At 50.5% G+C, this 16,771-nt stretch overlaps 1 protein-coding gene across 1 annotated transcript; it reads right to left on the bottom strand.

Moving 5' to 3' along the window:
* Window positions 1–2,620: 2,620 nt before the first annotated feature.
* Window positions 2,621–15,621, bottom strand: LOC136631753 (nicotinamide N-methyltransferase-like). The gene is made up of 3 exons (XM_066606072.1): window positions 15,351–15,621; window positions 12,612–12,819; window positions 2,621–3,139 (listed from the first exon to the last, which is right to left on the bottom strand). Exons 1-3 carry the CDS (start codon window positions 15,496–15,498, stop codon window positions 2,713–2,715), a joined length of 783 nt encoding a protein of 260 aa, XP_066462169.1. The 5' UTR covers window positions 15,499–15,621; the 3' UTR covers window positions 2,621–2,712.
* Between the last annotated feature and the right edge of the window lie 1,150 nt (window positions 15,622–16,771).

Raw genomic sequence — 16,771 nt, 5'->3', positions numbered from 1 at the left:
GCGCCAACTTATTCCGCAGGGCTTCCAGGCAATTTTTATTTATTATCCCCCACCAAGCTGGGTACTCATTTTACAGACCTCAGAAGGATGGAAATCTGAGTCGACCTAAAGCTGGCTACCTGAACAAAGCGGGGATTGAACTTGCAACTTTCAGGTCGTGAGCGAGAGCTTACACTCACCACCACATGAGGCTTGTATCCTGTGTATAGTGATATGGAGCATGCTGGTATAACCTGTGTATCTCCTGTGTATAATTATATATGTACTCTTGGTATAATTTATACATCCTGTATACAGTGATATGGAGCATGCTGGTAAAACATAGCTATCTCCTGTATATAGTGATATGGAGCATGCTGGTATAACCTGGGTATCTCCTGTATATAATTGTTTGTGTACAGCTAGTATAAGTTAACCATCCTGTATATACTGATATTGAGCACACTGGTATCAGCCAGGTATTTCCTGTATATAATTGTACATGTACAGCTGGTATAAGTTATACATCTCCCTGTATATAGTGATATGGAGCATGCTGGTATAACCTGGGTATATCCTGTATATAATTATATATGTGCAGCTGGTATAAGTTATACATCTCCCTGTATATAGTGATATGGAACATGCTGGTAAAACCTGGGTATTTCCTGTATATAATTATATATGTACAGCTGCTATAAGATATACATCTCCTGTATATAGTGATATGGAACATGCTGGTATAACCTGGGTATCTCCTGTATATAATTATATATGTATAGCTGGTACAAGTTATACATCCAATATATAGTGATATGGAGCATGCTGGTATAACCTGGGTATATCCTGTATATAATTATAGATGTACAGCTGGTGTAAGTTATACATCTCCTGTATACAGTGATATGGAGCATGCTGGTATAACCTGGGTATCTCCTGTATATAATTATATATGTACAACTGGTATAAGTTATACATCTCCTGTATATAGTGATATGGAGCATGCTGGTATAACCTGGGTATCTCCGGTATATAATTATATATGTACAGCTGGTATAAGTTATACATCCTGTATATAGTGATATGGAGCATGCTGGTATAACCTGGGTATCTCCTGTATATAATTATATATGTACAGCTGGTATAACCTGAGTATCTCCTGTATGTAATTATATATGTACAGCTGGTATAAGTTATACATCTCCCTGTATATAGTGATATGAAGCATGCTGGTATAACCTGGGTATCTCCTGTATATAATTATATATGTACAGCTGGTATAAGTTATACATCTCCCTGTATATAGTGATATGAAGCATGCTGGTATAACCTGGGTATCTCCTGTATATAATTATATATGTACAGCTGGTATAAGGTATACATCCCCCTGTATATAGTGATATGGAGCATGCTGGTATAACCTGGGTATCTCCTGTATATAATTATATATGTACAGCTGGTATAAGTTATACATCTCCCTGTATATAGTGATATGAAGCATGCTGGTATAACCTGGGTATCTCCTGTATATAATTATATATGTACAGCTGGTATAAGTTATACATCTCCTGTATATAGTGATATGGAGCATGCTGGTATATCGTGTGAATAAGGCCTTAAGCTGTTATACGTTATTCATCCCCCATGCTGGTATAACCTGAGTATTTCCTATATAATTGCACACTTTACACAATTTAAAGATGCTTCTCACCTGCCTGTGTCTTTAAGCCAACTGCATGTGTTTGGATCGACACGCGGTTACTGAATACCGGATGCAGATCTGATGGTTTTAAATTTTAGTTAAAAAATGCAACAAAACCCATAAATCCGGCCTGCGGGGCAACAAGCGAATATTCACGTGGTCCAGAACATGAGTCATGCTGGAGAGCCGATGCCCAGGGGCTCAGTCATGTATGTTTGGCAGCTGTATGCAGGTACAGGTGTGGGGGGACCCGAGCTGAACTTTTGCACCTGAGACACACACACACACACACACGCACACGCACACGCACGGAAAAGAAGGCACAACCGCAGCACTCACACCGGGGATTGTAAGAAAACACTCTGGTTCCCCCGAGGAAAATAACTGTAAAATACAGTGAGTAGAAGGTTTGCAGGAGCCCGGTATGGTCCGGATCTAAGACCAAGGCAAACACACACACACACCCCCTTCGGGGCACTCGCACTGGTCTCCAACGCTCATCAGCCAATGAAAGTCGGCGCTGGATTAACCAATCACAGCCATTCAATGATGTCATTCAATGAATGGCTGTAATTGGTTAAGTGCCAGCTCTCATTGGCTGATGTGGCGCTCCATTAACCAACCAGAGCATTAGCTCCTGCAGTCCCCAGGTCACCTCACAGCGGGCCGACCTGATGATTCTTCTTCTCCGGCAGTCTTCTTGTGTTGCGTACATTGACTGCAGGAAGAAGGCTGCAGCTAATAGACGCTTCATCACCGGAAGACGAAGAATCAGCTGGCTGGAGGTGAGGTAGCCGGTGGGCCTGCAGGAGAAGATCGGGGAGGAGAAGGTGCCGTAAGTCGACTGCCTGGGGAGGTATAGGGAAGTATTGATATTTTTTTATGACCGACCCCTTTAAGACGGTGCGCCCTGACAAAAGACGACGCGACATACATATGTATCGTTATATAGAAACGCCTTTAATCCGCGCTCCGCTTGCGGTCAGATACAATTTCACTAGATTAACGCTTTTTACACGGAGATGAAACGCTTATATTTTCTGAGCATGCACAAAGTAAAATCCCTCATAGTCGGAGGAGCCGAAGTCGGCATCTTCTGGCTTCCCGAAGGACACCAGCTGGACGAGCTCGTAGCCGCTTCCACTGATGACCTCCTTCAGAAACTTCTCATTAACTGGCAGAGAGAAAACTTTATTGGGACCGACCTCGTAGTAATTGGCCCCCAGGTCCCCCGCCATTAGCAAGTGTCCCTTCGGCTTCAGAAGATTGGAAAGATTCTTCAGCGCCGTCCCGTAGGATTCATAACTCCTGCAAGCGGCCTCCAGGCAGACGGTGGTAAGAAGGCAGTCAGCGTTGGGCCCTTCATGAGGGGCCAATGGATTCGTCTTACTGACGTCACACATCAAAACTTGCTTTATTTTTCCTCTCAGCTTCTCCTCCTTCTCCTTCGGGCTCATCCTGCAAAAGAAAGGGAAAACACAAGTCTTTCTTGGCTCTACTGGACCTTCAGTGACACAAGCGGAGGCTTCTATTAGAAGAGAGACGATGAAGCCGCGACAGACTGCGGTGTAGAGCAGCAGACATACTGAGGAGACTTACACACGGTCCGCATCAGGACCAGGCAGGATCATTTACTTGTATCTAAATGCAGAAACCGAAGAACCCGATTCCCAGGAGGCACTGGGATTCCACTGCCTAGGGCGGCACCCTGTGTGGGGCGGCATCAGGTAATAATTTTGTAACCCCCTCTTCCCAGCATCTTTGGGGTGGGGGAGACCACGGACATTGTCCGCACACCAGCCGGTAGATGACCTCTCTTGTACAGTACCGCAGTGATTGGTGGAGCAGCAGTCCCTGATGTCCCTGCGGTCTCCTGTTCCACCACTTACAGAGCTGGCTGCACACTAACAGCAATGCTGACGAAGGCGGCCATGTTGACCCCTCATGTTACAGTCTTGACCCAGCAGTAGTTGCTACTGAGGGGATGAATAGAGCAGTTAGTGGTGAGGATTGGCGCTGTGCCATGTAAAAAAGGAAGCATTGTGCATCTGTCATGTAGAGTCCTAACGTAAGAACAGATGCCAACACAAGGCCGGTGATGAAGGGTCCGGTTAGCTCTTCTATGCCTGTGAGTTATGGAAGTGACCGGAAGTGATGTCAGACGCGTCCCATAGATCATGTCCGGGACCATCTGGGACGCCAACGTTCACAATCTACGAGCTTACACGATCCAGAGGCCAAGTTACAGAAAATGTGGAGTGAAATGCTGAAGGATACGATACAGAACCTGTATGAATCATAGACTGGTAGAGTTGGAAGGGTCCTCCGGGTCATCGGGTCCTCCGGGTCATCGGGTCCTCCGGGGTCATCAGGTCAGACCCCCTGCTCAGTGCAGGATCACTAAATCATCCCAGGCAGATGTCTATCCAGCCATTGTTTGTACACTACCATTGGAGGAGAACTTACCACCTCCCATGGCAACCAGTTCCACTCATTGATCCCCCTCACCGTCCAATACCGTTTTCCCAAAAATAAGACAGTGTCTTATATTAATTTTTTGCGCCAAAAGATTTCACTTTACTTGTATGGCGGCCTGGACACTATTTAAATGTACTTTTTTTTAATTAACTGTAACTAAGGCTTAATTTTGGAGTAGGGCTAATAGTTCAAGAGTCCTCAAAAATCCAAAAAAAAAATCATGCTAGGGCTTATTTTCAGGAAAACAGGGTATCTAATCTGTGTCTCCTCCCTTTCAGTTTCATCCCATTGCTTCTAGTCTTGTGCAGATGAGAATAGGGCTGATCGCTCTGCATGGTGACAGCCCTTCAGATATTTGTAGGCAGCTGGTAAAAGGGTTGTCCGATAGCTGGGGGATGGAAGTGCTGGGATCCCTAGTGCTCTGCATACCTGAATGTGACATCAGACGCCAGTAGCAGCGCGACAAGGCAGAAACAGGAGCGGGGGCAGAAGGGGAGACCGGCGCGGCGCAGGAGCCGATACCGACGCCCGGAGGCCACCAGAAGTCCGAGGGAGCGCAGTAGAAGGATTGTCCGCTGCAGATCCAGCGGGCAGAAGCGGAGCGGAGCAGCAGGTCCTGGAGCGGCAGGAGGGCAGAGAGTGCGGCCGCCGGGAGAGCAGGTGACGTCATCAGAACTGCAGAGGAGCTGCAACAGGAGCCGATAAGTATCTCCTGTGTGTGTGAATCTAAGTGTGTGTGTGTGGGGGGGGGGGGGTGTGAGCGGCTGCGCAGAGGCGGCAGCGTGTGAGCAAGTCTATCTTCACTACTTCCGTAATTTAATTGTAGATCCCCATTAGGATGAGCTCCATGTCTGGCAGTCCGGTGTGCTACTTGTGCAATGTATGCGGTCCTTGATGAGCCGATCGAGGGTGCAGACTGTTGTACAAGATGCGTGCACTTCGCACATTTAGAAACCGAAATCCTGCATCTAAATGAGCGACTGGCAACACTGAGAACCATTGACATCATGGAAAGGAGTTTGGTGCTCACTGAGCAGGCACTCGCTGGGGTAGAGGCGGGGGCGGACGGTAGTACGGAAGAGCAGGTGGAGCAGGCAAGAAGCTGGGTGACATATAGGAGGAGGGGTAGAGGGAAGAGAACCAGGGAGGCTGGTCCTGAACTGGCACAACCCAACAAGTCTCCAACGTTGGCAGATGAGGGGTATGCCATTACAGAGCCAGCACCGCTGCAGCACGACACGCCCTCTGAATGCCAGGGAGATGACTGCGCCAGTGAAATGGGGACGGGGAGCGCAGGGCAGGCTAGACAGGTCCTAGTGGTGGGGGACTCAATTATTAGGGGGACAGAGGGCAATCTGCCATAAAGCCTGGGATTGTCAAACGGTGTGTTGTCTTCTTGGCGCTTGAGTTCGACACATCGCGGATCGGATTGACAGGTTACTGGGAGGGGCTGGTGAGGATCCAGCGGGCATGGTGCACATTGGCACCATTGAACAAGTTAGAGGTCAATGGAGGGCCCTCAAAAATTATTTCTGGGACTTAGGATCCAAGCTTAGGGCGAGGACCTCCAGGTTAGTTTTCTCGGAAATACTACCTGCACCTAAAGCCACACTAAAAAGGCAGCAGGATCTTAGGGAGGTAAACAAGTGGCTCCGAAGTTGGTGTTGGGAGGAGGGATTTGGGTTCCTGGAGAACTGGGCTGACTTTGCTGTCAGCTACAGGCTCTACCGTAGGGACGGGCTGCATCTTAATGGGGAGGGGGCAGCTGTGCTGGGGGAGAAGATGGCTAGAAGGCTGGAGGAGTGTTTAAACAAGGGACCGGGGGGGGGGGGGGGGGGAAATAGTGGGGTAGCCAGTGTAGCTAGCGACCCGGGTCTAAGCAAGGGGAGTGGGGGTCAAGCAGGGGGTGGGGTTAGTACAGTTAGATCAGCCAATAGTACCATTAGCAACAAAACGAATTTAAAGAACAACCACCGTATAAATTGTATGACCACGAATGCAAGAAGTCTGATCGGTAAAGTGGGTGAGTTTAAATGAAAATGACTGATGAAAACTATGATACAGTAGGCATAACGGAAACATGGCTTGATGATAAGTGTGATTGGGCGGCGAATTTACAGGGTTACAATCTCTTTAGAAGAGACCATAGGAACCAGAAAGGGGGAGGGGTATGTCTGTACGTTAAACCGTACTTAATGCCGAGGCTACAGGAGGATATAGGGGCAGGAGATGAACAGGTGGAATCTCTGTGGGTGGAAATAAAGGGAGAAAAAAAAAATAAAATCCTGATAGGGGTCTTCTATAGAGCACCAAAAGTAGCAGAAGACATTGAAACCTTACTACTAAGGCAGATAGAAGAGGTATCAAACCGCAATGAAGTAATTATCATGGGGGGCTTTAATTACCAAGGTATAACATGGGAAAACGAAACCTCCAAATCTCATAGGGGTGATAAGGTAATTATCTTTAATTACTCTGAAGAACTTATCTAACTTGTGCGGGAACCAGCGAGAGGGAGGGCCATTCTGGACTTAGTACTAACAAACCGGACCGAATAATGGGGGTGCAGGTTGAGGGGCACTTGGGGAACAGTGACCACAATATAATTAATTTCCTGCTGTCATTCAATAAGAAGCCTCATCAGGGAGCGACAAAGAAACTAAACTTTAGTAAAGCAAAGTCTGATCAGCTTAGATCTACTATCGGTAACATTAATTGGGACAACATCCTCAAAAATATCAGTACAGTGGACAAATGGGAGGAGTTTAAAAGGATCCTAAATCACCTCATGTGAGCAGCTCATTCACTTTAAAAATACAAGAACAACAAGTAAAAGGAAACCAATGTGGTTCAACAAGACGGTAAGAGGGGCAATAAACGAAAAAAAGAAAGCGTTCAAACTACTAAAGCAAGAAGGCAGCGAAGAAGAGCTAAAATCATACAGGGAAAAAAACAAAATATGTAAAGAAAAGATCAAAATTGCCAAGGAGGAGGCAGAAAGACGGATCACCAAAGAGAGCAAAAACAACCCGAAACTATTTTTCAACTATATTAACAGCAAAAGGATTTGCAGGGAGAGCGCTGGCCCTTTAACAAATAATGCAGGAGAAATCATTGAAGATGATGGAAGGAAGGCAAATGTATTAAATAGTTTCTTTTCAAGCGTATTCACAAACGAAAAGGAAATGCCCCATGAGATGCAGGGGAATAAAATGAACCCCTCACAAAATGTCATACCTATTGCAAGAGCAAGTGCGGAACCGGTTAAAGAAGATTAAAATCAATAAATCGCCGGGCCCAAATGGAATACACCCAAGGATACTAAGGGAACTAAGTGATGTGATAGCTAGGCCGCTATATCTAATATTTGTGGATACTATCAAGACCGGGATTGTACCACTGGATTGGCGCATTGCCAACTTGGTTCTAATTTACAAAAAGGGGACCAAAAAAGTGAGCCTGGTAACTACAGGCCGGTAAGTCTCACTTCAGTAACAGGAAAAATTTTCGAGGGGTTTCTGAGAGACGCCATCGATGAGTACCTTAAGGAGAATAAGGGAATAACTCCTCACCAGCATGGGTTCATGAGGGGTCGATCATCTCAGACCAATCTGATCAGCTTCTACCATGAAGTAAGCTCTAGGCTGGACCTGGGAGAATCTATTGATCTCGTATATCTGGACTTCTCTAAAGCATCTGACACCGTGCCACATAATAGGCTGATATATAAAATGAGAAGCTCGGATTGGGTGAAAACGTGTGTAAGTGGGTAAAGAACTGGCTCAGAGATAGAAAGCAGAGGGGGGTAATAAATGGTTCATACTCTGATTGGGCCCCCGTGACTAGTGGGGGCCACAGGGTTCAGTATTGGGCCCCATTCTGTATAATATATTTACCAATGATCTGATAGAGGGGCTGCACAGTAACATATCAATATTTGCAGACGATACAAAATTATACAATATAATCAATACAACGGAGGACAATGTGCGGCTACAAACGGACCGAGATAAGCCGGGGGCTTGGGGGGGGGGGGGGGGAAATGGTGAATGAAGGTCAATGTGGATAAATGTAAGGTTCTGCACATGGGCAGGAGGAACGGATGTCACCAATATACACTAAATGGGGTACTGCTAGGGAAAAGACCTGGTGGTACTAGTGGGCTGTAGACTAAACTGGAGCAATCAATGCCAGTCAGCTGCTGCAAAAGCTAATAGAGTCTTGGGGTGCAGTAAAAGAGGTATAGGGGCGAGGGACGAGAACATTATCCTCCCACTATATAAGGCACTTGTCAGGCCCCACATGGAATACTGCGTACAGTTCTGGTCACCGGGGCTCAGGAAGGATGTTACAGTGCTGGAGGGGTTCAAAGAAGAGCGACTAAACTAATACATGGAATGAAGGGACTGGAATACCCAGAGAGGCACCAAAACTGGGATTATTCACCCCGGAAAACAGACGGCTAAGGGGCGACCAAATAACGATGTATAAGTACATGAGGGGACAATACAAGGATCTCTGCCATGATCTGTATATACCCAGGACTGCGACGGTAACAAGAGGGCATCCGCTACGTCTAGAGGAAAGCAGGTTTCATCACCAGCATAGAAGGGGGTTCTTTACTGTAAGAGCAGTGAGACTGTGGAACTCTCTGCCTGAGGACGTGGTGATGGCAGGATCCATAGAGGAGGTTAAGAGGGACTAGATGTCTTTCTATGATGTTACAGGATATAAATCTTAGGTTAATTGTTAATCCGGGTATACAGGCAGGTAGGAACTATTAGGGGTTGATCCAGGGAACAGTCTGATTGCCATTAGGGAGTCAGGAAGGAATTTTTTCCCCAAAAGGGCTATTGGCTCCTGCCTCTTGGGGTTTTTTGCCTTCCTCTGGATCAACAACACAGGAGGATAAACAGGCTGGACTAGATGGACATTGTCTTCATTCGGCCTTACATACTATGTTACTATGTCCGACCGTGACATGTGGTCTATACATTTCTGTATGGCCTTTACAAAGCACTTTATTACAAAGTGTGTGCTTTGTAAATGACCATACAGAAGATATAAGCGTACCTGAACTGGTGCCCCCCCCCCTCCCCATTTGCTTACTCCTCCATCGTCCTTAGATACGACAAATCCAGCAGTCACTTCTCTTCATTTGTCACGCAGGCGCAGTAGCGCTGGTCAGGGAACGCACGTCTCCTCCGACGCACATGCACAGGTCAGTCAATTCTGCCGACAGTCCAGAGCTGAAACCGAACAGCAGTGTCCACCGGCCGACTGCCCTCAGCTGAAGGATAAGTGGGGTGTGGGGGACTATTACTGCTGGGAGAACTACTGGGGGTCACCATTTGTGCTGGGGCAACTGTTGGGGGTCACCATTTGTGCTGGGGCAACTATCATGTGTGATGCTGTCTGCCAAGCTGATGTATCTAACCCATGATCGGCTTAGATACATCTGCTGAGTGGACGTATTCCACAGGATCTGCTAAGATACAGCAGCTTTGCAGACGTATCTAAGCCAGTGATGTGTGATACGTCTGCAGAGCTGCTGTATCATATCTGATCCACCTCCATTGAACTAATACTCACCTGGCCCCGCTCCTCCAAGTTCACTCTACAGGAGGAGAACGTTCCGTACTTTAGAGTGAACTTAGAGGGGGCGGGGCCAGGAGAGACCGACATTTATGTCAATGAGCTGGGCGGGGCCTCAGAGCTGTGCGTCCTGCCGTCATCAGGAGCACACACGAAGAGAGGGGGGGTGGGCAGGGCATTGTGGGATTGCAGAAAATGGTGCCATCTTTGAATTCTGCTTTCAACACCAGATTACAAAGTAAGAGACGGACCTTCCAGCTGATCTGCTGCCATGTTGGGCCCCTGTATGCCGTGTGTGACCAGCACAGTGAAAGGGAAGCAGCATTATTATAAACACACATCCCCATGTGTGGACGAACCGCCCCTTTAAGTCTCCTCTCAGCCTTCTGCAAACATTCCCAGTCTGGGATCTATTAGTATAGCCAAGTCTTTTTCACATGTGCTGCTGCTTAGCCCAATTCCTCCCATTCTGTATGTATCTTCTTCATTTTTCTTGCTCAGCTGTAGGACTTTGCATTTCTCCTTGTTAAACACCATTCTGTTAGTCGCCGACCACTGTGCAAGCTTTTCTAGATCTTTCTGAATCCTCTCCCTCCTAGCTTTGTGTCGTTAGTTTGATCAGTTTCTCACAATTCCCTCCTCCAGATCATTTATAACAATGTTGCCCAACACTGGGCCCAGGACAGAGCCTTGTGGTCTCCACTTGATACATTCTTGCCCTTGGATTTGCCGCCATCTATGGCCCCTCGTTGAGTGACGGTGTAAGTAGCGCCCCTGCAGTATGGTTTGGGTGAAGTGCACTCGGTTTTTGCCTCGGTGGGTCCAGAGTCCGGCAGCCTGATGTTACCACAAACTACAAAGTCACGGATAGAACTTATTATTGCCTCTTGCACAAGTCCGGCCGAGGTCACATCTGATGCAACGACTGTTTACAACATTCTCTAATCAGATTCCCGCGCCGCCGCGTATCTAGTCGGAGAGTCAAAGGCTTCACGTTGGGCAATGAAGTTAATGATTTCCCCTGAGGTCGCTCCGGGTCACATCCACTATTATTCTAGACATTACCTTTCATGGGTTGTGGAGCCGGATGTGACACAACACGAAGGAGAGAGGACCCCTGGAGAGACGGGGCGCCAACACACCCCACCAGACCTGCCGGCAAGGCAACCAGTGCCCAGACATCTGTCCGTCCAAGCAGACAATGCCGGTCGTTATTATAATGATCTATCGGCCGCCGGGAGCCCCGGTGTCCAACAAGCTCCACATAGGATGGTCAGACCCTGTAATATGGTAGTCGGTATGATGCTAGTATCCCAACGTGGCGCTATATGCGGCCCCCTTCCCATGAAGATGCTTGTAGTGAAACATGTTGGGGGGCCGTGTTGATCCTTTAGCTGCAGGGACTGCTGAGAGTTGTAGTACATCCTATCTAGGCGACTCTAGGACTGCCCAGTAGAGCGAAGCTCCTATACTTCTAGTTTGGGATACTAGTATGATGCCGACTATACTGGATACATTAGAGGGTCCGACCATCCTATCTGAAGCTTGTTGGACGTTTACCCCCCAAGTACACCTGATAGATCATTATATACTCTTTATAATAACCATCTAGGATAGATAGAATTCTGGGCATTTGTTGCCTTGCCGGCCGGTCTGGTGGAGCGTCTTGGAGCCGATGAGTCTCCAGTGCGATCTCTCCTGCGCTTTGAGTCTTGTCCCCAACGCCAAGAGCTCTAATGTGCAGCAACCTCAGCTCTGCTATTCCACAGCGCGTTAGTGCCTTTGGTGCCGCAGCTCTTCCTCCGTCACGTCTCCATGTTTGTGTATCCCGTAGTTGGAGCTCATCGCCAGCTGGAATCCACAACCCGCATCCCTCCGCAGCCGTTGGCGCCGCTCCCCGTCCCAGCAATCATTGCACCCACTTTGCGGCTGCGAATTTTGATGCAGGTTTCTAGAAATGTAATAAAACTGCAGATTTTTTTACTGCGATTTCAGAAAGCTGCAGCGAAATCAGCCGGCGGCGGCTGCGATGTGTGAGCCGACCGCGGGAACCTGGATCCTCTGGATCAACAGCGCAGTGAAGGCCAGAAGGTGGATCATGGTTTCCCCGTTAAGTAGTATAAGACACGCCTAAGGAGAAGCCCAGCGGGAGGCAGCCATCGTGCGACGCTTCCCTCTTTACTGCGGGTGCATGCAGACGCTACGATTCAACGGGGCGGATCATCATGGGAGCAACCAAAGTGCCGACTGCCGGCCCGCAATATCCATTACCCCCAACCCGCCGCTTCGGCAGATGCGCCAAATCTTCACACATGGCGGCGGCGGCCCACAGCAGAAAAATCTGCACTAAAGCCCGCGTCAGGACTTGTAGATTTTGGCGCAGATTCGCTGCACGTGTTCATACATGCTGGACTGGGGGCGCATTTTGCCGCTGATCTGCAGCACATTTCACCCTTTCAGTTGAGTTCAAATTGAAGCAGTGAAATGCGCTGCGCTCGGCACCGGTTACTGCGGGTCCCCAAGCTTAAACACAAACGGACAATATTTCTGTCCAACTGCGAAAGTAGTCCGTAAATCCGCCGGAAGCACCCCTCCTCCATCTGCGCGGTCTGCGGACACGGCTCCTCCATCTGCGCGGTCTGCGGACACGGCTCCTCCATCTGCGCGCTCTGCGGACACGGCTCCTCCTCACGGAAAGCCTGAGTAAAAGAGAACCTCAGCCCGTCCTACATGGGCAGCGGGTCACTGAAGATCCCTGTATGGGGGATGGCGCCTTGTGTATGTGCGGGGGGCCCAACATGTGAGAGGACCCCCGGGGCTGTAGCGCTACCGGTGTACATGCCGCGATGTGACCCACCTGTTTCCTTCTAGTTCGCAGACGTGTTTCACGATGGAGGACCAGTCGAAGGCGTCGGGCTCGCCGTTCAGCCACTTCTGCAGCTCCTGCAGTTCTCTCTTCGTGTGCCAAGTCACCGTGATGTCATCGAAGTTCTCGCAGGCGGAGAGAAGTTGGTAGATGGAAGGCGCCGTGCCGACGTCAATCAGCGTGCATCCCTTCACGGCACCTGCGGACAGAACGGACGCACGCGTGAGCGTACAACACAAGCCGCTAAATCTGAGCAAAGGCCCCCCACCGGCTGCGGCCCCCCGCCCGTCCCCGGAGCGTCTCTGCGGACCCCTTCTGATGAGAAACGGCAACTAAAGACGTCCGGAAACAGAAGCCAAGTATCAGTGACGGCCGCCGAGCCGCTGGAGGGACGGAGCGCCAGACGTGACGGGTTCCAGCAGGTCGATCCCTCCTTCCTGCGGGATACAAGCGGTTGCCGGAGGGGCTGGCGGCGGCACGCTCAGCTGGTCCACAGGCCGCACTTACACGGCGATATGCAGGCGACGGTAATATTGGTCTGAGAAACGCCGATTAATATCACACTTGCAGAGCCGCGATCTGTATGCCAGTGCAATACGTGTTACCAGGAAAACGCGTCGCGTCGCAGCACCGTGTGAGAAAAATCGCATGCTGTTAACGTAGTAAAATCATGTTGACATGGCCCGTCCCGAGGAGGCAGAACGCCACTAGCGATACACGTGGGGTTGTCAGACCCTCCTCCTCGCTTCTCTGGGATCGGGCCTGTTGGGGTACTCTGTGCAGGTCTGCACCTTCTGTCTGACTGAGCGTGTCGTACCTCTGCGGGGGCCGTGGGGGTTGGGTGACATCAGGGTGGCTGCCGACTAATCTTGACTTCAGTTGCTTTTAACTTGTTCCCTCAGGGTGATTGATGTGTTTAATAGGCTGGTGTCGCATGTTCCCGTGTGCCGCGTGCTCCCGTGTGCCGCGTGCTCCCGTGTGCCGCGTGCTCCCGTGTGCCGCGTGCTCCCGTGTGCCGCGTGCTCCCGTGTGCCGCGTGCTCCCGTGTGCCGTGCCGCAGCATCTTGCAATTGAAAAAAGTGCATGAAAATTTCGTGTTGTTCCAATAGTACGAACAGTAAATCCCGTTCCCACCGGTTCGCCGCGGGCGGGTGAGGGGAGAGGACGGCGAAAAACGCTGCACATGCAAAAAGACACACTGAAAATAGCGGGTTGTATTTTCGTGCGCGTTGTCTCACAACGCACAGAAGTCACCCGCCTTAATCACCTCTGAGCGCCGCCACCGGGGGGAGACACCTCGCCTATCTACTGCCACAGAGTTGCAAGGGGATGTGTAGCAGCAAAGTGGAGGGAAGTTACAGAAACTTCATGCGGCATAAGGAATCTGCCGTGTAAATCGGCCCGCAGTGCGGATGTTTAATCAATGATGTGGCAGACAGGCAGCTTGCACACAGTCCCATGAGGCCATTCACATACACCGATGGTCTGCAAGATCTCTACTCATACACAAGGCTAGGACTTGCAGTGTTCAGGGTCCGTGGAGGGCGGACCGCACACGGTGGGCTTCTGTGCACCGTCTGATGCGGGGTGCGCTCCAGGTTCTCAGGCACAATGCGCATACAGTGAAGTGAGTCCAACGTTACAGGGGCGACCGTCCACTGCCAATGTTGGTGCAGATCCGAGTCAAAATCTGCATAAAAACCTGCATGCTAGGTGCAGTCACACCAGCGTCATCGGCGCATCGCACTCCTTGACCTGGGATGTCTGCTGTAAGTGGATGCAAGAAAAACACATCCCATCCCTGCAACATGCAATTGTCATGCGTGTGAGAATCGCACATGCTTTCGATAGAACAATGGCGCCTGCGTGCGATGTGATGTGTTTATTCCACTCGAAATAAAGTGGAGATGCAGCGACTCGTCAATCAGGGACCGTAGAAAAAATGGATAGATAGCACATTCAGAAAAAACGCGAGGCAAAACTTGGCCACCAGATGAAGAATCCGGACCCAAGGATCCAAAACGGTAGATCACAAACGTAGAGCGGTGGATCAGCACTCCGGGGTTTTCTTTATTTCTCAGCAGAAAGTTACAAAAAGTTGCGACGCTTCGATCAAGCATGAAAAAGATACATTTGTGATTTGTCAATCAGGGACCGTCGATCAAAGAGAAATGCGCAAATGAATGAACGCATTGAAAACACGTTCTTTTCACGCACGATATCTGACCGATCACAAATGGCGACATATCACTCCTGTAGGCCCCTGTGGACGCCCCTGTACAGACGGATGTTTATGCAGATTTCTCTCGTGAAAACTACCCTGAGAATCCACAATATGAGCCAACGTGCTGCAAATTTACAGTCCGCCCCGCAGGTCAGGTTGCGCTCACGCGGTTCACACTGTAGATCCCGTAGTCCTATAATCCGATGCGCTACCTGCATCAAAACCCTGATTTGTGCCATGGATCTCCACATGCAGCTGCCGAGAGCTGCACACAGACTTAGCCCCGCTCAGTGGGACATCACGTATCCTCCATGCAGACGTAATATTCACGGACCGCAGCAATGAGGCATGCACAGCCGTGAGCGAGCGTCTATATGGGATACGATATTTTGCATCAAGTATTGGGAGCCGATCCCCGTCTTCATGACATCACCTGATGACATCACTGCAGGGACGCCGTCGCAGAAAGCAGCGACAAGCGAAGGTCACAATTCTGCATTTCCTACCTGATTTGAACGTCTTGTTGAAATTTTCCAGAACGAACCTCAGGAAGTCGTCGGCGAGGCTGCCGGACCCCAGGTGGAAGTACGTCTCCAGGTAGAGGCGAGGGTCGAACTTCTCCTCGTACTCCCTGGGGTCGGTGAAGTCTGCCATGCTGCTCCTGCTCCTCACAGACACTGCGGCGGCTGCAGGCTGAGCGCATCCAGAGTTCTGCTGGGAAGGCGTTGTCAGCTCTGGAATGCAGGGAGAGCAGCCAGAAGTTCATGGAGCGCAGATGGAGCAGACTGTTACACAACAGGAGCAGATGTGAAAGTCGACCCCCCGCAGTCCTAGATAATGATGGCCGCGCGCCGTAAGGTAGGTGCCGCACGATCCGTCCACCTGATGCACGCGCCGTAAGGTAGGTGCCGCACGCTCCGTCCACCTGATGCACGCGCGCCGTAAGGTAGGTGCCGCACGATCCGTCCACCTGATGCACGCGCGCCGTAAGGTAGGTGCCGCACGATCCGTCCACCTGATGCACGCGCGCAGTAAGGTAGGTGCCGCACGATCCGTCCACCTGATGCACGCGCGCAGTAAGGTAGGTGCCGCACGATCCGTCCACTTGATGCACGCGCGCCGTAAGGTAGGTGCCGCACGCTCCGTCCACCTGATGCACGCGCCGTAAGGTAGGTGCCGCACGCTCCGTCCACCTGATGCACGCGCCGTAAGGTAGGTGCCGCACGATCCGTCCACCTGATGCACGCGCCGTAAGGTAGGTGCCGCACGCTCCGTCCACCTGATGCACGCGCGCAGTAAGGTAGGTGCCGCCCGATCCGTCCACCTGATGCACGCGCCGTAAGGTAGGTGCCGCACGCTCCGTCCACCTGATGCATGTGCGCCGTAAGGTAGGTGCTGCACGATCCGTCCACCTGATGCACGCGTGCAGTAAGGTAGGTGCCGCACGCTCCGTCCACCTGATGCATGCGCGCCGTAAGGTAGGTGCCGCACGATCCGTCCACCTGATGCACGCACGCCATAAGGTAGGTGCCGCACGATCCGTCCACCTGATGCACGCACGCCATAAGGTAGGTGCCGCACGATCCGTCCACCTGATGCACGCGCGCCGTAAGGTAGGTGCCGCACGATCCGTCCACCTGATGCACGCGCGCCGTAAGGTAGGTGCCGCACGCTCCATCCACCTGATGCGCGCGCCGTAAGGTAGGTACCGCACGCTCCGTCCACCTGATGCACGCAGTAAGGTAGGTGCCGCACGCTCCGACCACCTGATGCACGCGCCGTAAGATAGGTGCCGCACGATCCTTCTCCCATTAACGCCCGAGAATACCGCTAGTGAGAATGAAGCCATTGAAGTCAAGGACACCATTCCATCCCGCTGTGCGGCCGTGATTATCACCAAATCGCGCCGGTCTGTTTAGGCCCTCCG

This window comes from Eleutherodactylus coqui, chromosome 6, assembly GCF_035609145.1.
Source record: "Eleutherodactylus coqui strain aEleCoq1 chromosome 6, aEleCoq1.hap1, whole genome shotgun sequence".
NCBI classification, from domain to species: Eukaryota; Metazoa; Chordata; class Amphibia; order Anura; family Eleutherodactylidae; genus Eleutherodactylus; species Eleutherodactylus coqui.
The sequence above is the reverse complement of the archived record's forward strand: the minus strand, read 5'-3'. Positions and strand labels throughout refer to the sequence as shown.

What these genes read in the sequence shown, in the direction of transcription:
- LOC136631753 (XM_066606072.1), bottom strand. Translation starts at nt 15,498, where the DNA reads ATGGCAGACTTCACCGACCCCAGGGAGTACGAGGAGAAGTTCGACCCT. An exon ending in CAACAAGACGTTCAAATCAG is followed by an intron (nt 12,820 to 15,350) that starts GTAGGAAATGCA and finishes TTCTGTCCGCAG; the next exon opens with GTGCCGTGAAGGGATGCACG. An exon ending in TGCGAACTAGAAGGAAACAG is followed by an intron (nt 3,140 to 12,611) that starts GTGGGTCACATC and finishes TTTCTTTTGCAG; the next exon opens with GATGAGCCCGAAGGAGAAGG.